Source organism: Mixophyes fleayi, chromosome 1 (assembly GCF_038048845.1).
Source record: "Mixophyes fleayi isolate aMixFle1 chromosome 1, aMixFle1.hap1, whole genome shotgun sequence".
NCBI classification, from domain to species: domain Eukaryota; kingdom Metazoa; phylum Chordata; class Amphibia; order Anura; family Limnodynastidae; genus Mixophyes; species Mixophyes fleayi.
In genome coordinates, this window is record NC_134402.1 from 245,012,587 (window position 1) to 245,035,535 (window position 22,949).

Below are 22,949 nucleotides of genomic sequence, written 5' to 3' on the forward strand. Positions count from 1 at the left end.
TGCTTTTTAGTTAGATTTAGGTTTGTTGTTTTTGCACCATCATTTGGATCATGATCAGATTGTGCTATTGCTTATGATCTTTTATTAATGCCTGTGGTATCAAAAGTCTGCAGTGCAGGCAGTGAAGGCTTACCATTGCAAGCCAGGAATATTTAGTTCTCCTTCATAAATATACTTTCTTCAGCCAGCAGTCTGTTTTCACATAGTCAGATCCGATGTATTTCACATTGGTAATTTCTGGTCTAGTTTATCCCAACATGTGATCAGTGGAAGCTGTTTCTACTCTAAGCAAGAATAGCTGGCAGATGGAAATGAAAGTATTCTGTATCTCCTGACTGCTCTCTTTCCTGATGTCGTTTACAGTTTGCCCACTACCACCTTATTTTTGGTTAGGTCTGCTCTGGGTTATAATCCCATTAAAGTATAAATCAGTGTTCAGGAGGATTTTCTGATGCATTAAAATGATTTTATTTGAAGTTGTTGGCAAGTACGCAGATAGTCTGGCAAACAACTGCCTCCTGGGAAAGCCGTGTGGGTAGCTGTCCAAATTATTCATATGCGAACGCTTCGTGCAACTTGCAGATAAAGTATATTTATTGTTACTAAAGTAAGTCTGTTCTTCTCACACAGTTTGTACATTTTTCTCTCTAGATAATTAAGAACATACAATATAGTGCACTGCTGCTTGAGTCACATTGCTTCTAATACTGACTCACCATTGCTTTATTTGACAAACATTTGGCAAAAAAAACCAGTTTCAGCAGCTGTTTTTGTAAAAAAGAAAACATTTAGTTGTGTGTAATGAATTATTGAAATGTAGTGTGGTAAAAATACTATATAAGTTATTAACTAATATAAATTTCTGGACACTGCTGAATATTTATTATAGATCTTTCACGGGTAACTGTGGAAAAGGACGCATAGCAACCAATACGATTTTGACGGTCACATTTACAGTAGAGATTAGAAAGTGGAAGCAAACATCTGGTTACTATAGGTTGCAACACTATTTTTTCAGTTGCCTGTGGAACAGTTTTCATAAATGTATTAAAATGCAATGGTGTATCTAAATCTACCTGTGCCATGTTTATAGATACGATGGAAGTACATGATTGTGGATGAAGGGCATCGGATGAAAAATCACCATTGCAAGTTAACTCAAGTACTGAACACACATTATGTGGCTCCAAGACGTATACTGCTAACAGGAACTCCGCTCCAGAACAAATTGCCGGAGCTTTGGGCTTTGCTGAATTTTCTTTTGCCTACCATCTTCAAAAGCTGCAGCACATTTGAGCAATGGTTCAATGCTCCATTTGCCATGACTGGAGAGAGGGTAATGCACTTTGTTTTAATGACCCTGGTAGATTATTTGCAGGGAACCAGGAAATAAAAAATGCAATTTACACTATGAAAGCTAGAATTATGCGATTGAGTTAAAATCTTTGCTGTACAAAAACACATTTTTGGAGACTTTAGCATGCATATTAAATTTATCATGATTACATAGACCCAAGATATTATATTACAAAATCAGATGCCATCAGCTCTCACATTGCTGTATGTGGCATATATAGAGTTTTTAGTGATATTAATTCAGAGGATTCCAAAATCATGTTATGTTCCCCTTTTTTACCATTCCTTTAATTGTGAAACCTTTTTTTCTTTATAAACTACACTTAATAGACTTAATGGATATTTTACAATTAGTAGTCTCCATCCAGAAGGCATGTCTTATGCAGTCCTTTTTGCAAGCCGCAGCGGGATTTTGAAGCCGCAGCATGAAAATCTAGTCGTCCTAGGTATTTTGGAACTGCTGATATGGGGCAGATTATATGGTGATGGCTGGTTGTTTTCATAGAATTACATGGAATTGTTCTCCCTTAAGAGAAAATATTCTTCACCTGCAGGTACCATTAGATACACTGGAAGGGAGTTTATCAAACCAGCTAAACAAAAATTGGGACGGACTTTTAAACTAGCTGTGGGGTTCGGGTCTTGGCATTTACATTGCGCAACTTACAGAGCAGACATGTTACGTTATTATCAAATACTAACAATACTTCACTCATTGTTTACCACAGTGCATATTTACAGTGTTAAGTGGTAGTTAATATTCATGTTGCTGGCTGTTCTGAGAATATTTTTTTACCCATAAAACTATTGCTGGTTTCTATTTAGGGTGTTTTATACTTGAAGTATATAGGCATAGTTTGTTGGAAGCTATTTTTTATTTTGTTGTGTTGTTTGATGGCGGCAGAGAGGCAGCACGGTGGCTTAGTGATTAGCACTTCTGCCTCACAGCACTGGGGTCATGAGTTCGATTCCCGACCATGGCCTTATCTGTGTGGAGTTAGTATGTTCTCCCCGTGTTTGCGTGGGTTTCCTCCGGGCTCCGGTTTTCTCCCACAATCTAAGAACATACTAGTAGGTTAATTGGCTGCTATCAAATTCACCCTAGTCTGTCTGTGTGTGTGTTTGTTAGGGGATTTAGACTGTAAGCTCTATTGGGGCAGGGACAGATGTGAGTGCGTTCTCTGGGCAGCGCTGCGGAATTAGTGGCGCTATATAAATAAATGATAATGAGAATAGATTTTACTTAAACTATTGAGATACTTGAAAGAGCTTCATATATGGGCAATTCTGCTTTGCACTTTCTTGCCATAGTTAAGTAGTGGCTATCTTTCATAGATCACATTCACTGCCAAAAATATCTGCATAAAGTAATGTTCTACAATCTGCTCTCCTTGGATTTAAAAAAAAAAAAAAAAAAAAGTCAACTGAACGCATTGGCAAAAACATAAAATGTATTTAAAGATGAAGTACTAAGAGAAAACTTTGATTGATGAGATGGTATGGTACACTTTTCTAAAATATTTTCAGTAATGTGTGGAGCTTCTCTATAAACATGTATGTGAGTTGCTTTGTTTTAAATGGCTTTATCAAGTATTCCTCAAGTATTGCTGTCATATATTACATTTCAAATGTTACTGCTCTCTAAAGACAAACACCTTCTATACTATTTCTAACTAGGTTCAATGTTTCATTGAAGATTATTGGTTATAATTATTTTTTATTTATAAAAAGTGTGTATTGTAAAGGCAGTCCAGATTTATATTTCCTAGTATAATGCACTCTTTGCTGGTAGGTCACGTATTGTATATGTTTACATGTATGCTTTCTTGAAGCCAATGTGTCCTAGAATGTATATATGTTTATCATACAAGTGTGGGGAATATTGAGGTCAAGATTAAGGGGCTCATACAGAATTGGATGTAAGTACAACACGGAAGTGAAAAATGTGCTTTTCCATACTGCGCATTGGCTACATCTGAGTTATGTTTCCCTGATATAGTATCGCTAACCCAGGCAGGCATAACCTAGTGTTGGAATTGGCAATTTCAGGAGGATCCTATACTTTTTTATTCCCCTTACTTTCCCTAGGCTGGTATGGCTTTTTTTTTTTTTTTAAATTTGTCTTAAGGCCTGTAGAATATAATAACAATGTACGCATTTTGTGTACTATGCAGAGTCGCGCGTTCCTTAAGATACTGGTGGCTCTGAATACAGAGTAAAGTACCTATTTTAAAAGTTTAAATTGCGTTCTTTTAAAATACGTACTTTACTCTGTATTCAGAGTAAATTGCATTCAACTCTATATAAGGCCCTAAATGGTAAGTATAGAACACCGGTAGTAAAATAAACACAAGACAGGAATGAAGAAATAAATAATGTATATTACAGGCCATGAATGCACGTCAAGCGACGTATTGACGGGACCACAATAAAACTTGCTTAAATATGTAAACTACATAGAATTTACCATAGGAAAAGAGGAACCTCTTTGCAGCAATACCATATCTAATTAATGCCATACCCCTCAACATTGTTTCAGAAGACCACGGAGAAGAAAGCCGCAATGTCCAAACAAAGCAGATGTGGTCATACCATGTCAGTGGGTGTGGTCTCTTCACATTAGTCCTCTCTACCCCTGTAGTAAAACATTTTTCACACGCCCCCACCCTCAGTTTTAACGCATTTCACCCCTTCTTTTAAGATTTTTACTATAGAATGGGCATGGCAATTTTATTTTATGCAAAAGTAGCCCCTAGATTTTAACCCCAGTAATTGAATAATTTTGTTTGTGCTGCTAGGTGGATTTAAATGAAGAAGAAACTATACTGATTATCCGCCGTTTACATAAAGTGTTGCGTCCCTTCTTGTTGAGACGGTTGAAGAAGGAAGTGGAGTCCCAGTTGCCAGAAAAGGTCTGTGATGCTATTTATGTTACAGCGATTGTGTCTTGTTCTATTCACGGACTATAACAAGCAAGGCTGTAATGGACTTACTAAGGGCCAAGTCTCACAGGGGATTTGTTGCAAAACAAAGGTTTTGATACCATATTAATCAATATGAAATGATACTATCATTGTTTTAATACTTCAAGAACCATTTTGGGGGTTTTTCTTAGCAATTACATAGTCTGGTAAAAAAAAAACTACTACGATCAAAACACATACATACATACATACATACATACATACATACATACATACATGTCTTATTATATTTTCATACTATTTTATCACTGTTGTTGATGTCTTCAGTTTGTAGGGACATTTTATAGTTGCAGCACCACAATGCCAGTTCCATATGTGATCTGTTTGTTTATTATGATTCATGCTAAAAACAACATATAGTTATTTCATATATTTATTTGCGTTCCACTGTTATATTTATTGTTTGCAAACGTTTTCCTTTCAAATTATTTCAGGTTGAATATGTAATTAAATGTGATATGTCAGCACTCCAAAAGGTTCTATACCGCCACATGCAAGCTAAAGGGATTCTCCTTACTGATGGCTCAGAAAAAGATAAGAAGGTTAGTAGTATGCTATATCTGGAATGGTTATGTGAGAAACGCATTTCCAGCAGTTGCACAGCACACATGTATGGGTGTGTTGGGGGCTTTGTACATGCTTGTGTACATTTGTAGTGATGATTTTATTGCAATCATAATTGGTATCCCACTACATTTTAAATACAGTCTCGCAAATCTGAATAAAATAATAAAAATAATATATAATAGTATAATCGGCATCGTACTTTGAGGGGCTTGTGCTAAAAACAAAGGCAAAGATAGCATTGCCCAAACGTGCTTACAATTTAAGAGGTGTGGGATACGCTCGATACATGTTCACGGATACAGCCACTGTACTAATTCTTGGCTCTAGGTAGTTGGAGAACATAAGCACCGCACTCGTTCCTGGCTCTGGGCAGTCGATTGCCAACTGCCAGGAACTGGCGCTTTGCCTGAGGTCATCGTAGACACAGCACCAACCCCAGGCAGCCAGCACCACAATCACAATTCCCCAGTTCTGGACAGTTGGCGACCACATGCACCACTCCTGGTATACATGAATAAATAAAATAACAAGATTTGAAATATAACACATATTAAATCCATTAATGCTACACAATCAGGATGGAAGACAATTATTCATATGTTTTTGTGCTCTTCTATAAATCAACTGAATTAATTCATCCGTTTATGTGACCCAGCAGGGTTCTGGATTCATAAATATACACAAATTTGAAATTGCCTTTATTATGAACATGTAGTGGAAATATTTGGGTAATTATCTGTAGTTCTTTTATCTAGATTCTTGGCATCTACTCTTAATGTTGACAGATGTGGGGATGTATTACTGTCTGACTTCCCCCTCCCCATGCACAAAGTGGGATATGTTTCTAGAAATAGACGCTGGATGAAAACATTGTAAAACATAAAGAATTAATTAGTATTGAGGAGCAAAAGGGCATTTGGTTAAAAATTGGCGTTTGATAAATTTCTAACCATTTTTATAATGTTGCACATCCACTCCATCTGACAGGTCTTGTCTGTTTTATAAATAAGCCCTCTCCCGATACACTTGGTACAGATGTTCTAGGAAACTTTGAACTTCCATTAATCTGTATTTGGGTTTAGAGAATGCAAAGGTAGGTAATCTTGTTATGTATAGTAAGGAGAAATTGGCTTGTTACTTCTCTCAAAGCCTTGATTTATGAACGGTTACAATGGTATAAATTATGCTGGTAAATTATATCAGTACAGTTGTTTGTATTATCTCACAGGGAAAAGGTGGAGCAAAAACACTCATGAATACCATCATGCAGCTAAGAAAGATATGCAACCACCCTTACATATTCCAGCATATCGAGGTAAGTACAGCTGCTGTATTCTGTTACCACTCTTCCAGTTGCCATTCATTTACAAGTAGCTAATCATCACTTGATGCTAGTGAATAAACTGTGGAATTCACTTAAAACAACCAGATAAATGGTTGAGACATATAATGAGATGAGCCCACAAATGCGACAGTATCGCCAGCACTATTATTTGCCCTATAAAAAACATTTTTCTTCTGTGTAAAGTGCTAGAGCTTACTGAAATGCAATGTAAACATTTCAGATTTCAGTGCAGTTGTTTCCAAATGTTCAATTGTGACTGTTCAATCAGCAGTGTTATGTTGAGGATGTCCATGTTCATTTGTCAGTTCATATGTGCACTCCAAATTATAGCCATATGGTTTACTTCTAGGATAAGGGCAATTACATTGGGCCTGAGTCATTAAGGAAAGTAAGGAAAACAAAGGAGTAAATGTTCTGTAGGACAAACCATGTTACAATGCAAGGGGTGCGATGAGTTTATTATTTTGCATGTAAGGAAAATACTGGCTGTTTTTTTTATTTAGCACACAAATACTTAGCTTTAATTTTAAACTGAAAGTTAAAGTTGATCTAGGACATGTCGTATCCCAACTATATACATTTTAAATGTACCTCCCCTCTAATGCAACATGGTTTTGCCCAAGCAGATGGAAAGTTACTCATTTTTTATGCTGTGCTCTCCTTAATGATTTAGGCCCATTATGTTTATGTATATTGCGTTTGATTTGCTTTTAAATTATTTCCCCTGTAAATGCTGTTTAGATTACTAAAGATAAACTTTTGCCCTTCAAACCCTGTATATGCACACAAATAAAACAAGTATTATCAACACATATTGCACACAAAATATTATTATTTTTTTGCAGGAATCATTTGCTGAACATCTGGGATATGCTAATGGAGTCATCAACGGGTAACTCATTTTAACATTTTGCATCTGCTGGCAGATTTATATAATTGAAAGTCTTCCAGGCCTAAGAGTTCTTGTTTTTAAGAGAAAATGACTGACAGAATTTTCTTCTGTATTATTAAAATCATAGTTTTATGAAATATTAAATTTAAAAAAAGTACTCTTAACCAGAATCTTGTCTGATAACTAATGTAAGGATTAATCACATACTTGCATTAATTATTTTAGAATTTAAAGAGAGAGTATTTGTTAATTGTATTTTTAACATTTTTACTATGATATTGGCCTTGATTCACAGATAGTTCCAGACTAGCTAGTGTCATAGGAAAAGTACCTGTCAATTGTTTTGATTTAAATGTAAAAACAGTGTGTTTGCTTCTGAATGTTCTCATAACAATTGTATTAATTTGCTAGGCTGAAGTGTATTCTCTATTTGAGCATGCTTAAAACAACAAATGTTGCAAATATAAGAAAGAGAAAAAGAAGTACTCTGTGTTGAGTAATTTTAAGATAGAGCAAGCCATCTATTTATCTTTTATTCTTTGCTTTCTTTAATACAAGGATTGTTCTGATTACTTACAGTGACACTGGATGGTGGTGTTTTTCCACCATACACTATTCTTTCAATGCCTTGAATGTACTTATGCCCAATTTTCAAACCTTTTTGTGTAAATAACACCAAAATCAACAACATGCACTACATTACTAAAAGCATGTGGACACCTGAACATCAATTCTCATTCCAAATCCAAGGTGCATAGGGACATTTTCATGGTGAAACAGGAAAGGGCCTTCCCCCAACTACTGCCATCAAGTTCAGTTTTCTAGAATGTCACTGTATGTCATTGAATGTATGCATTGTATGTCATTGTATGCTAATATTTCCCTTCAGTGGATTAAAAGGGCCCAGACCAAACCATGAAAACAGCCATCAGCCCATTATTACTCCTCCACTAAACTGGTAGGAAGTTATCTCCTGACATCCGCCAAACCCAGATTCGCCCAGTCAGATTGCCAGATAGTGAAGCGTGATTAATCACTCCAAGGAATGCATTTCTATTGGTCCAGAAACCAATGGCAGTGTGCTTTACACCATTCCAGTTGGCATTTGGCATTGCGCATAGTGATCTGCATCTTGTGTGACTGCTTGACCATGGAAACCCAAACCATGATTCTACCGACAAAAAGTTCTTGTGCTGAGGTTGTTTCCAGAGGCCGTTTGGAACTCGGTAGTGAGTATTGCAACCGAGGACTGACTATTTTTATCCTCTACACGCTTCGGCACTTGTTGGTACCGTTTTGTGAGCTTTTGTGGCCTACCACTTTGTGGCTGAGCTGTTGTTCCTAGATGTTTCACAATAACAACATTTTTGTAATATTACAGTAAAATCCCTTTTTCGAAGTCCATTGGGGAAGACTGCTAGATATAGACACTTTAAATTAAAACTTGCGAGTGTATTTCCACCCCTACTATAGCCCTCCCACAGGAAGGAGTATCCAGTTTATGTATAACAAAGCTCGAAAGAGGGCCGAATATAGTGTAACAAAAGGAGGCATTTAGCTGGCAATATGCAGAGAAAGCAGGGAAGTAGAGTAAAACATTGGCACAGTTATGTACCTAGGTGGAGATTAAACCAGGTAAAAACATATGTGTAGTTTAAAATTTGGTTTACTTACATGATTTAAAGGCTGCTTCCTCTCAGGGTGGGTCTGATAGTCTAAACAGAGCCAGGGATGGGCGTTTCTTTTTAAAGAGAAGGTGGGTGTGTCACCTGTCCATCAAGCTAGGCCTGTGGGAGGAGTGTCGGGTATAAAACCCTGCTTGTTTCATTGTTCAGGGAGATCAACGCTGGGCTAGCTGGCTGATCTGGACAGAGAGCTGGACTATGTATAGTAAGGGTTGAGGGTCTCCATAATTGCTGTGCAAGTATACGGTGTCAAATTATTATTACCATCCTGACAATAAAGAACCATAAAAAGGAAGAAGTGGTACGCGTGTGCTTCTGCAGTAGCGGGCTCTTGCCACAAGTGGTGTCAGGAGTGGGATGCTCTGGGAAGTAAGTTTCCGCTACCCAACCCGCGCAGACGTCAACATGGAGGAAGTACTGAGAATCCTCGTGAATGTGGCCGCTGCGCAGCAACAGCAGCAAGCTCAGATGCTACAAGTCGCCGAAGCACAGGTGGAAAACACAAGGCTCTTAAGAGAAGAGTTTAGCCAGGTGTGGCATGACCAATATGAACCACCTGGTCCTGTTCTCCAGAAAATGTCACCAGCTGATGACATAGAAGCATATCTGGTGTCTTTCGAGAGACTTGCAAAAAGGGCAAAATGGCCTCCTAAAGATTGGGCTGAGAGACTGGCGCCATATCTGATTGGTGAAGATCAGCGAGCTTATATGGATCTAGATAAGGAACGGTCCTCTGATTATCTGTGTCTAAAGTCTGAGATATTTGCTCGAATTGGGGTTTCCAGGCCAGACCGAGCCCAGCGCTATCACCAATGGCGCTATGATAAAGAAAAACCGGTCAGAGCGCAAGTGGCTGAGCTTTCTAAAATTTTAAAGAAATGGCTGCAGCCTGAGAAGAATTCGCCTTCTCGGATTATTGAAGTTCTGGCGATAAATTACTGCATCCGGGGGCTGAACCGCGATTTGCAAAGGTGGGTTCTGCAATCAGACCCACAAACTTATGAAGAGCTTGCCACCGTGGTAGAAAGGTTTTGTGCGCTACAGCAAATGACTAAAGAACCTACATTTGTGCCAAAGCCGCTGCCACGCCAAAAGCCAGGTTTGACAATCCTTGCCACAGGGCTCAATGGCAAAACTGCTTCGGACAGAGGGCCAGGTGCAAAGCTGTCTAATCTGAAGTGTTTTGAATGTGGTGAGCCAGGCCACTTTAAGGCAGAGTGTCCTAAACTACAGGAACCCATGGACTGTTCTGTAGCACATATTGGACCTGCATTTCCAAGCTGTTTTACCATGAGTCCCACATCAGGAAGTCCTTGTTTGTTCCGGGTGACTGTGCTAATCAACCAAAACCTTGTTCTGGCCTTGGTTGACTCGGGGAGTGAACTCTCATTGGTTTCCAGCTCTGCTTTACCCGAAACCATAACTTCTTGGTTGCCCAAAGTGAAAGTTCTTTGCGTACATGGCACAACAGAGGAGTATGAAAGAACAATACTACCAGTCACACTCAAAGACAAAACTGTTATGGTGGTAGCTGCCATAGCACCTAAACTCCCATATCCACTCATTTTGGGGCGAGACTTCCCACTGTTTAATGATGTCCTCGGTGAGCGGATTCGGCCGGACATGCCGGCAACTGATGCAACGGTCGGAAGCCCGGTCTTAAAGGTACCCCCTAAGAATCCACAACATCTGGACATTAATCTTTGGGAACCGCCAAACCGGAATGCCATCCTGGGAGTCACAGCAGGAGTTCCACAAAAGCATCCAACTGTGGGGAAACATGGACAGTCCAAACTAGCATTGGTCGGTGATGTCGCAGATGAGCCCACCCCGTCTGTCAGTGAGGATACGGACTGGTCCGCAATACCAATTTTGTTTCCTTTGCAGGACGTTGCTCGAGACCAACTTAATGATGCCACTTTGGAACATGCCTTTAAAAGTGTGACTGAGGTAAATGGGGTAGCGAAAGCCGCCCAGCCTGCAGAAGGTATACCATATTTTATTGTTAAAAATAATTTCCTGTATAGAGTTGCTAATGTACAGGGGGAAAAAGTAGAACAATTAATGGTTCCTCAGGTCCATGTAACCCTAGTGTTAAAAGCAGCACATACACATGTCTGTGGGGGACACCTAGGGGAGGCTAAAACACGGGAACGAGTTCTGCTTAGGTTTTACTGGCCCGATGTACACATGGCAGTGAAAAAGTATTGCCGGTCCTGTCCCATTTGTCAGAGAACCTGTCCCAAACCCATGAACAGGGCACCTCTCATTCCAATACCAATAGTACAAGTTCCCTTTGAACGGATAGCTATGGACCTTGTGGGGCCCCTGGAAAAATCTGCACGTGGGCACCAACATATACTAGTGGTGCTTGACTATGCAACCAGGTATCCAGAGGCAATTCCCCTACGAAACATAAAGTCCAGCACCATAGCTAAAGAACTTGTATTGATGTTTACACGCTTGGGAATACCCAAAGAAATTCTAAAAGACCAGGGTACTCCATTCATGTCTAAACTAATGAAGGACATGTGCCAGTTGCTTGGGGTTGCGGCGCTTCACACCTCTGTATACCATCCACAAACAGATGGCTTGGTGGAACGCTTTAACCGGACATTAAAGCACATGCTCAGGAAAGCAGTAGCTCAAGAGAAAAAAGATTGGGACACTCTTATTCCCTATTTGATGTTTGCCATCCGTGAGGTACCTCAAGCTTCAACAGGGTTTAGTCCCTTTGAGTTATTGTTTGGGAGACAGCCCAGGGGTATCTTGGATATGTTAAAAGAAGGGTGGGAGCAGCAAGGTCCCAGGGAGCCAAATCTGGTACAATTTGTGTCCCAAATGTAAGAGAGGCTAGGAAAGATAAGGCCCATTGTGCAGCAACATGTAAAAGAGGCTCAGGAACGACAGAAGAAAAGTTATGACAAAAGTGCTGCTGTTCGATCTTTCAAGCCTGGGGACAAGGTCCTAGTCCTGGTTCCTACCCAGGAAAGCAAACTTTTCGCCCATTGGCAGGGTCCATATGAAGTTCTAGAGGCTGTCGGTCCTGTCAATTACAGAGTCCACCAGGTAGGTAGGAGAAGGGAGGAGCAAATATATCATGTGAACCTCCTTAAACCCTGGCATGATGAGGAAACCTCTAATCAGGTAGTGAGTACTGCCATTGAAAAGTCTGAAGTGCCCATAGAGCCAGCCTTGTCCATTCAGCAGAGACAACAGACTGAAGAAATGATTCGCCGGAACAGGGATGTCTTCTCTTCCATTCCTGGGCGCACTACCTTAATCGAACACGACATTGTCACTGCGCCAGGGGTCATTGTCAAGCAGAAGCCATACCGTATTCCAGAGGCCAGACTGGTGGACGTGAGAAAGGAGGTCGAGAAGATGCTCCAGTTTGATGTAATTGAAGAGTCCACTAGTGAATGGAATAGTCCCATTGTGCTTGTCCCGAAACCCAATGGGACAATTAGGTTCTGCAATGACTTTAGGCGCCTAAACAGTATGTCGCAGTTTGATGCCTATCCGATGCCACGTGTGGATGAACTAGTGGAAAATATTGCTGGTAGCAATTATTTACCAAACCTTGATCTAACAAAGGGTTATTGGCAAGTTCCCCTGACGAGTGTTAGAGCTTGGGTTTCTTTCCTGCAGAGAGCCTTTCCTGGTCTTCCATTATGACAAGGCGGTGCTTCGGATTGTCGCTTCCTTTCAACGGAAAGTAGTTTCAGGATTTCACATCAATCAGGAAATAGTGGTTTCAGTGTTCCAGGATGCTTCCGCAGGTTCTTCCTTAGAATATTTAGATGTGGTCAGGGCATTACGTATTTATGTCCAAAGAAGTTCGGATTCCCAAAGAAGAGGCTGGCCAGCTTCCAAGCAAACCATTGCTAGATGGCAGCTCGGTGGCTCAGTGGTTAGCACTTCTGCCTCACAGCGCTGGGGTCATGAGTTCAATTCCCGACCATGGCCTTATCTGTGTGGAGTTTGTATGTTCTCCCTGTGTTTGCGTGGGCTTCCTCCGGGTGCTCCGGTTTCCTCCCACACTCCAAAAACATACTAGTAGGTTAATTGGCTGCTATCAAATTGACTTTAGTGTCTCACTCTGTCTGTCTGTGTGTGAGTGTGTGTCTATGTTAGGGGATTTAGACTGTAAGCCCCAATGGGGCAGGGACTGATGTGAATGAGTTCTCTCTACAGCGCTGCGGAATCAGTGGCGCTATATAAATAAATGGTGTGATGGTGATGATGATGGCTTACCTTTAAAATAAAACAGGCGTTTCTTAAGGCTAACCGGACTGTGCTTTCACACTGCACACTCCACCAGGTCTGTGGGAGGTTCCTGGGCTGTGCGTAAAGGAGCCTCTGCTGATCAGCTATGCCGAGCAGCCACATTGTCCTTGGTCCACACGTTCACCAAATTGTATCAGTTCGCATTCTCTGATGCTAGCTTCAGCAGTAACGTGCAACGAGCTGGGCTTCCAGGACGGTCCCTCCCTTAGGGGGGCTGATTTGGTACGTTCCCATGGTAGCAGTGTCCCCAGATAGGATGAAGGAGAAATGAGGATTTTTATACTTACGATAAATCCATTTCTCTGATTCCATCTGTGGGATACTGCGTTCCCTCCCTTCTGTTCTTCTGCTATTTGCTACTTGGTTTGTTCGACTCCCTTTCCTTGAGGGCTTTAGAATTACACTGACTAGCTACAGGGGGGGGTTGCAGAGGGGAGGAGTCTGTCAGCAGCAACAGTTTAACTAGTTAAGTGCTAACTCCACACTCCCCAGCTACAACCCCATGGTAGCAGTGTCCCCCAGATGGAATCTGAGAAAGGAATTTTAGCGTAAGTATAAAAATCCTCATCCTCATATATATATAGCACGAGACTCTGCCCACAGAAAAATATAGACAAACTTGTCATTTGTGCAGGATATCTTATTCAAAATAACTGTATTTAAGCATCAACAAGGGCCTAGTGATTTATATCTCTCTATAAATTCCAACAGCCTCTGCAAATAACTGTATTTATACAAATCTATTGAAAGATGGATAGAAATGCAATGTTATCTACCAAAATTGCCACAGAGAATGGCAGGCTCACACATGCACTTTCAGGACAAGAAAAACCTGTACTGTAATGGAGGGGCACAGCAGTGTTCCCTTCAGCTACACTGTATGAAAATGGCGTTTCTGCCAATAATGGCGCCAGGAAGCAGGATCCAGAGCCTCCTCTTCCTATGCTTAGTTATGGTGGAACATAAGTCTGTGATCAGGTAGACTCTGTTCCGTTTTGTGCCCTCTTGTGTGTGCCACAGCTGGAATCTCTGGTTCAACGGAGATCTTGCTGTGGCTGCTGAAATATTCCCCTTCTGTCTGGCTGTGCTCGTTGCCTAAGGGGAGGGAACACACCCGCAGCAGCTGTCAGTGTTTGCTGTCGGTCGCGGCTGTCACACTTCTCAGTAAAAAAAACAGAATGAACTGAAGTAGGCAGCTTTGCTGGTGACGAGATAGCTGTCAAGGCTACTCACCACAGCTCACCCGGTGTGGAGAAGGCCGCAGACTTTCCACTCCCTGGGAGGCATCCCTGAACGCAGTCTGATATTCCCCCTTTAAGAAAAATAAAAGAAATTTAATAAATTCAGGTAAGAAATTAAATCTAGGGCAGGAGCCCTGACAAACATGCCCAACTCCTGAGGGCACTAAAACTAAACTGGATACCCCTTCCTGTGGGAGAGGTGTAGTAGGGGTGGAGCTACACTCACAGGTTGTTTTTTTTTTTGTTAAAGTGCCTTGAGTCCTTAAACCACCTACTATACCCCCATGTCTAGCAGTGTCCTCCAATAGGACTTAAGAGTAAACGGCACTCACAGTTGACTGGGGCATCACTAGCAGGGTAGAAATTTGACGAACTGTTTTGTTGGAAATGTGGCATCATATGACCAATTCACACTGAAGGTCATTGAGCTCTTCATTGTACTGCTAATGTTTGATTATGGATATTATATGGCTGTATGCTTGATTTTATGCACCTGTTGGCAATGGATGTGGCTGAAATGGGGTGTCCATACACATTCATATACACATAATTTTTGACATGTAGTGTACTTCTATTGAGGACTGAAGGCAAGAAAAACTACTACCAATTTTACCTTATTTATTTAATTTTAATAATACTGTAAATAAAAATATATTAATTCTGTGCACATAGGAAAGTGGGTGTCAATATACAAACTTAAAAAAGTCACCAAGATCTATCAACCTGTGATATTATAATGTGTATCTGTGTTTTGTTCCTATTCTCATATTTTCTTTACTCTGAAATAGACTGGTTTAACATGCAAAAACTTAAACCACTTTGTTTATGTTTTCCAGGCCTGATCTCTATAGAGCTTCAGGAAAGTTTGAGTTACTGGATCGGATCCTACCAAAGTTACGAGCTACAAATCACAGAGTTCTGCTCTTCTGTCAGATGACCTCACTCATGACCATCATGGAAGACTACTTTGCTTTCCGAAGCTTCCTCTACCTGCGTCTTGATGGTTTGTGTTTTCTTATTGTCATCAGATTAAAGACCATATTGATTCATAGTGTAACCTATTTCAATTGTTTAAATAATCAACAGTCATTTGCCATCAAAAGTCAATTCTTAAACAGAACATATGATAACATTGGAGGTATTAGAAATTGTATATACCCTCAATGTTACCTCTATCCCAGGGGTGGGCAAACCTGTCCTCAAGGGCCATATCCAGTTCATGTTTTTAGGATTTCAGTATACATTTTTCTTTTCTTGTAGCATGGCTTTCAAATGTCATGTGTAACTCCGATAACATGTTATCTTTGAAAGATTTGTATATTTTAATCTGCGAGACATTAATTTTTTTGACATTATATTTAGGCTTTCTTTACTAGATAATTATTTGTTATCAGTCATACAACATATATGATAGTAGCAGAATATAAACTTCAAATTAGATGTGTAACAGTAATGTTTCCAGTCTATATCACCACTTTCTAAGAAGCTTAAAACATATGCAACATCACACAGTATAGCATATGTGCAACATTTCAGGTGTATAACCCCCTCTCCCCATTCCCCGATATTTATGTAGTTATATAGTTCTTATAAAAAATGTTAGATTTGGGATTGGAAACTATGTATAATGTTTTCACTGTTGTTATAAATAAAAGATTAAAAAGCAAAGCCGGAAATGTTAGTTCCACATATTTCGATACTAGTTTTACCTGCACACAGCTTTTAAAGGCCAGTAGTCCCCAGGAAATAGCAGCTTTTAGACGCCTAGGGAATCACCTGACACAAGTTGGATATGGAAATATATATTAGTATATATACAGACAACAGTGACAAATACATAGGCTGATCAGCCAAAAAATAGATGAATACAACTTGTCCCACGTTATAATGTAAAATAAATAAATACAAAAATTCACAAAACAATTGATACAACTCAAAATCTGATGGCAGGATTGGAAAGATCTTTTTGTATAAACAATGTGCAAATTATAAAGTCAGAGCTTGCCAAATAGGACCCTAGGGTGCACCATCATATTTATAAACATACACATAGACTTTTTTTTTAAAATCTATGGTCGCAAAATTACGTTTTTATTTGCGTATCTTAAAATATGTGCAACTCGTAATACAGTATAAGATGCAGCCATGTCAACGCTACGCTCCGTCATACAGATGTATTCTTTTAGTGTAGTAAAAAAAGTCATTTTTTGAAATAAAACAGAAATTCAAAACCGTTTGCCCCAACCACTTAACATACTAAAAGTTAAAGTGCTATAGCCTGGCATGGTTCCTGCTAAAGTAGGGCATGAGGAAGCCCTGCAAAAGGGACATCCGCTGTGTGGTGTCCATTTTCATTATGTGAAACCAACCCCAGCACGAGACTGACATTTCTAGGAAAATAAACATGATTCCCCGCACCCAAGGGGAAACTAAGGAATAAGCATTGGGACTTATCCGGGCACCCCTTGAATAATTACACTATTAGGGAACTAAATGTCCCAGCAAGTATTTGCAGTTGTAGAACTCCAAGTGCAGTATCTCCACGGCTGGCAGGAGCTTGTGGAACTACAAGGAGGCAACAAGCATGAGGTCGCCAGGGCCAGGTGGAACATGCAGTTCCACAATAGTACCTAAGTGGGGAGGAAAAAGGGACACAGATTTTCAAAACTTCTAATTAAAATAGAAAAAACCCTCTGACATGGGCTTACTCTGCCACCCAGTCAGTGAGGGGGGATGGGAATTGGTATTTCAGATTTATCTTGGAGGTTTACTGACCACTTCTAAAGGAGTTACTCGCGCCCGGACTCTCACAGACTATAATTATCACCTGAGCACTACTGCGCGGACTTCAGTTGTAGGAGTGTGTCACTGCTACCACCAGGCCTCTGCGAGGTGTATTGAGAGATGCAGACAAGTCTAAGTAGGCCACATCTCCAGGGTACATTTTACACTTACATCTTCATGCTCAAAATGTTCTGAACGTACATGTGCATGCCCACAATCCATCTCTTGTAACTGCAAGTGAGTTTCAACTCTTAAGTATGCATGAAATTTTATGTACATGTACACTGTAACAAATTTTAATTTTTAAATGGTGTAGTTGAATTAACGTAGAACTCTAAATGAGGCCCAAAGTGTCCTTTGATAGTTAATGGAATTCCTCTTTCGGGATGATGCACCACCGACAATTCTCAGACAATTCTGCTGTACTGTATGATGCTGTACATGTTTTAATAAAGGGTCTACTTAATGATTTTTTGCTGGTGCCAGTAATCAGACTTTCTTGCTAAGTTACTTGGTTGCTGGCAACTCTTGGTGTCTGGATACCTTGGCACAGTGACTCGATTGCTGTGAAAAATTGGAAGCACTCCTTCTTTTTTTTTTTTTTTTATTCCTCCTTAGTTAAGGACGTATGCAAATAGCTGCATGTATTATACATGCATTACAAACACTAATATGGACTTTGCTGTCTTCTAAGGTACAACCAAGTCAGAAGACCGTGCTGCGTTGTTGAAAAAGTTTAATGAAGAAGGATCACCGTACTTTATCTTCTTGCTGAGTACCAGGGCTGGAGGGTTAGGCTTGAACCTCCAAGCTGCAGACACAGTCGTTATTTTTGATAGTGACTGGAATCCTCATCAGGTGATTTTTTTTTAAATTAATTTAAAACTATTGTCTTCAGAAATGGTGTCACATGTACTGATAGAAATAATTTAATCTTAAGTTGGGATATGACATAAAATAACAATAATAATGTATGCATCATTTCTAGCAGAACTTTAATTTGCTGATAAACAGTGGGTATTTCCCATAATTTCTCTTTTACGACAAAAGTCAAACCAGCATCAAGCTGTGTTCTGTGCTGAATTTCCACAATACTTCATCATCATTTATTTATATAGCGCCAACATATTCCGTAACGCTTTACAATTGGGGACAAACATAGTAAGCTAATAAACAAACTGGGTAAAACAGACAAAGGGTAGAGAAGGCCCTGCTCGCAACTTACAATCTATTGGACAATGGGAGTTTGACACATGAGGTTAAGTCTACATTTGCAGTCGGCCCAGCCAGACTGCAACAGTAAAAGTGACTCATACGCTAAATGATCCTGTCACACAACAATGTTGTTCAAGGGGTAGTTGTATAACGGGTGGTAATAGGGTAATGTAGTGAGGTTAAGAGGGTGGTTGAGGCATATTATAAGCTTGTCTGAAGAGGTGGGTTTTCAGAGAACGCTTGAAAGCTTGTAGGCTAGAGGAGAGTCTTATTGTGCGAGGGAGAGAATTCCATAGATTGGGTGCAGCCCGAAAACAGTCCTGTAACTGGGAATGGGAGGATGTAATGAGTGTGGATGAGAGACGCAGATCTTGTGCAGAACGGTGTTTCCATATTGTTATAGTACCGTCTGCCAATTACTTGTGAAAAAAACAAGGATCGTATAAAGTTACTTTATACTCCTGGCTACCAAAATGTTCAAATATAATTGATGTTACGTAGAAGATGAATTCATCATTGAATGATATATTGCATTTTAATACACCTTTCATTTAAAATATCTATTTTAAGAACACTGCTCGAGCCCCCAAGGAGAAAAAGGCTAGTTGACTTGAAAGTCTTTTTATTATTATTATTTAACTTGAGCAACTGTGCTCCTAAAAATAAAATAGTGCAAATGTGCTATAAACATAAGTGTCCAATCAGACCGGCAGTAGTTCTATTATCCCCACTGACTATGCCGACAAACTTTTCAACGACAGAAAAATAGCGATTAGTGTGACAGTGACGAGCTGAAAATATGGACTTGCCTAAATATTACTGACAGCCACGGTTTCAGGCAGCTTTATTTCTCTCCACAGCAAAAATGCGACTTTTACAAACATCTACATTAAGAAGTTATGTCACTTAAAAATGGCCCTACTGAAAACGCCACTTTTAAAACGGAAATGGCTGCGCCCAACGCCTGTATAATTTAATTCAGACGCTGGATCCGGCCATTGCCTCTTTAAAAGTGGCGTTTTCAGTAGGACCATTACAAATGACGTAACTTCTTAGTGTAGATGTTTGCACAAGTCGCATTTTTACTGTGGAGAGAAATAAAGCTGCCGGAAACAATGGCTGTCAGTAATATGGTAAGTCCATATTTTCAGCTCGTCGCTGTCACACTCATCGCTATTTTTTTTTCCATTGAAAACTTTGTCTGCATAGTAAGTGGCGATAAATCCTACCACACCCAATCAAACATTAGTGTTGGTCAGTCTACCTCAGGTTAGATTGATAAATGAAAATATGAGATTACTTACTATGGCTTTCAGCACATCTGTTCTATTTGCACAAAGAGTATTAAATATCCCTGCATAGATGCAGGCAGTTATTAATTAAGAATGTATTTCAATAATGTCAATTATGTCTTGGCTGTCCCTGGTAAGAACACTCTGTATGGACATCACAGAACACCGTATCCCATACCAGAGCCAAATTATTTTTCTATTACAAGAAATAAAATATGCTGTTTTTTCTGAAACTGCAATAACCTCATAGTTAAACTAGTTTATGTTGCATGTGAAATTAATTGGTATGATTACACAGATGACCAAACTTTTTTGTAGATTGGTAATATATTTAAGAAGATTCACACTGTTGATTTTAATTCCTGTGCGCAGGACTTGCAAGCACAAGACAGAGCACACAGGATTGGACAGCAGAACGAAGTACGCGTGTTGCGTCTGTGTACTGTGAATAGTGTGGAGGAGAAGATTCTAGCAGCTGCCAAATACAAGCTGAACGTTGATCAAAAAGTTATTCAGGCCGGCATGTTTGATCAGAAATCTTCAAGCCATGAACGGAGAGCATTTCTGCAGGCTATTCTGGAACACGAAGAGCAAAATGAGGTACTTTTTTCTCCTTAAACCTTTGCAATATAATTAGAAAAGGGAACCATCCATTGAGTTATTTATATAGAACAAGAGAATACTTATTGTACAGCAATAAGAGAAAACTGGAGAAATAGCAAGAGGCAGGGATTCATTGCTCTCTATGCTGAATCTCATATGCTGTCCACACAGACAGCAGATATATACATGTGTCAGAGGTTTATTGCAAGGACATGGGGCAGACACCATTTTCCTGTGGTTACCTCTTGGCACATATTGCATTATCTGTGCGGGCAGAAAATGCTCCATGGCATAGTGATCTATTTCCCTGACTGTTTTGTTGCGTTGAATTCCGTGTTTAATGCAGCAAGAGATAGCACTTGAATGGACTCATTCTAATTTTGTGTATAGTTATATTTTCGGTTTGGTTTGTTTACTTTAAAGAACTTTTAGTCCTTACTTAATCTACAAAGCAGCCTTCCCTAAGAATTACTTGGCTGTAAAGCTTGGTCACATGCCGCTGCCAGCCATTTTCTATTCCCGATGATTGTTCCTGTTTCTAATGTTGTCCTTGATTGCAGTGCCAGTCACCGTTAAGAAAGATCATATATCGCATCATATCATACTGATTGGCAGTGGAAGACCATTACCTTTAATACCATGCTTACTGTCAATCAGTAGTATGAGAGGGATGAGACTGGTCCGTTAAGCACCTTTTAAGGCACAATAAAAGATTACAGCTATAACAGGAGCCACAAAGATTTTAACCAGACTGAGACTTCTTTTGTACATTCAGTTTTATGAAAGAAAACTTGATTGGCTTACAGCAGTTCCTATATAATTCATGTAACACACACACACACAAACATTCATGCTGGGCTCATACTAGTTGAATCTTCTCTGTCTTCTAATAAGGAGTGATTGTGACTCATTGTTGCTGTGGGTTTATATGTTTCCCTAGTATGTAAGGACCTAACCACACTTTAAAAATATTTTAACGCCGCAATCAACTATCGTTGTTGCCAATTTTTTATTTTAATCTAGACATACATCATGTTTATGGTAAGGTTTAATTGAGCAAAAATAAGATCACTGCTCAGTCATTTTGTCTGAGTCATCTGTGTGGATATGGAACATTGCTGTATGTATATGTTCGGGTATGTACTCATGGACAACATGACATTATTCTGCTTTGCGTTGCCCTGCACTATGTTCAGCAGAAAGGGAACCTCAAAATAGTGAAATATTGATCACTATGAGGAATGGTGTGTCTATAATCACTAGACGCACCCTAATGAAAATTGTCAGATTTTTAAGGTTAATTAAGCGTCCCAGTGAGTATCAGCGGAACATTCCTTGGCAATCACTGGAATGTGTAAGCAGTGCAGGGCAGAACACTGCACGCGGATGTGTAACGGCCTGTGAGCATAAATCATTGTTTAACTTTGGGAATAAGAAATATCTGGAAGAAGGAGAATGTGACGTTTGAATGTTGTTTTGCAACATCTATTTCTTATTTTTATTGGGAGATGGTAGCACCATTGAATGATGAGCAGCATTCATTCAGAGAGCTTATCAATATCGCTAATATTTATCATGTTCAATACTTGCGTTATTCAATCTCTTTATTGCAAAAAAAATATCACAGCACAAAATAAATAATTAAAATAATAGCTGAAACGCTACATGCTTGTGTGACAGGGTAGGTTTCCTTTTGTTCCATGTGTCGGTCTTAGCGCTTCTGAACACAGACCTTTTCTGGCTGGAAAAGTTGAGTGTGTGTTGCTGCTGCATAACAACTTAGCACAGCCATGTTTATATGTTCTATTGCAAGAAAAAGATGGATTCATAATTCATGTAACACACACACACACAAACATTCATGCTGGGCTCATACTAGTTGAATCTTCTCTGTCTTCTAATAAGGAGTGATTGTGACTCATTGTTGCTGTGGGTTTATATGTTTCCCTAAATGAGATCACTTAAATGTAAGTTGAACATCCCCTTGAAGCTGCATTGCCACTTAGAATAAGGTGGTAGTACAAGGCCCCCCACCCCAGCCAAAGATTTTTCCTGGGGCTCTGTCAATTCAGTTACAGAACTGGCAAAGTTACTACTTTTAAGTTGTGGAGGAGGCTGAGTGTGATTGGGAAGACCAATGGAGGAGCCCTAGAAAAAAACACTGCACAGAGTTCTGGCTAGGGGTGGCGGGGCCTAGTGCACACCATCATTTACAAGGTGGTAATGCAGCTTTAAATGGCAGGACCTTTGGGGGTAAATGTAGCAATCTGTGAGTTTCCAGCGGGTTTGAAAAGTGGAGATGTTGTCTATAGCAACCAATCAGATTCTGGCTATCATTTTGTAGAATGTGCTAAATAAATGATAACTAGAATCTGGTTGCTATAGGCAACATCTCCACTTTTAAAACCTGCCGGAAATTCACAGGTTGATACATTTACCCCTTGTGCATAAAAAGCAATATATTCTCCATGATCACAACATTACCGATTAAGACCTAGGGGTATATTTATCAATTGGCGTTATGAAAAAATGAAGATTCTCAGCAGCTTGCCGTGATTATTTAAAACTGTAATTGTATTAAAGGCAAAGCCCACTGGGAAATCACAGAAAATTGGAGGTTTTACATAACTGCCAATTGGTTAATTTGCCACCTGGAATCTTTGCATACAGTACTCCTTGTTACCTGTATTTTTAG

General features: G+C 39.7%; 1 protein-coding gene across 11 annotated transcripts in view; it reads left to right on the forward strand.

The window, feature by feature from the left end:
* Nucleotides 1-22,949, forward strand: part of SMARCA2 (SWI/SNF related BAF chromatin remodeling complex subunit ATPase 2) — a 165,276-nt gene that overhangs the window by 72,342 nt on the left and 69,985 nt on the right. For all 11 annotated transcript variants that reach the window (XM_075208910.1, XM_075208824.1, XM_075208873.1 and 8 more), the window contains 8 exons: nucleotides 1,094-1,336; nucleotides 4,155-4,268; nucleotides 4,775-4,882; nucleotides 6,136-6,222; nucleotides 7,098-7,144; nucleotides 15,197-15,363; nucleotides 17,839-18,002; nucleotides 20,024-20,251. In XM_075208910.1, the coding sequence (XP_075065011.1) occupies nucleotides 1,094-1,336; nucleotides 4,155-4,268; nucleotides 4,775-4,882; nucleotides 6,136-6,222; nucleotides 7,098-7,144; nucleotides 15,197-15,363; nucleotides 17,839-18,002; nucleotides 20,024-20,251 (1,158 nt within the window). The remainder of the gene's footprint in view (nucleotides 1-1,093; nucleotides 1,337-4,154; nucleotides 4,269-4,774; nucleotides 4,883-6,135; nucleotides 6,223-7,097; nucleotides 7,145-15,196; nucleotides 15,364-17,838; nucleotides 18,003-20,023; nucleotides 20,252-22,949) is intronic.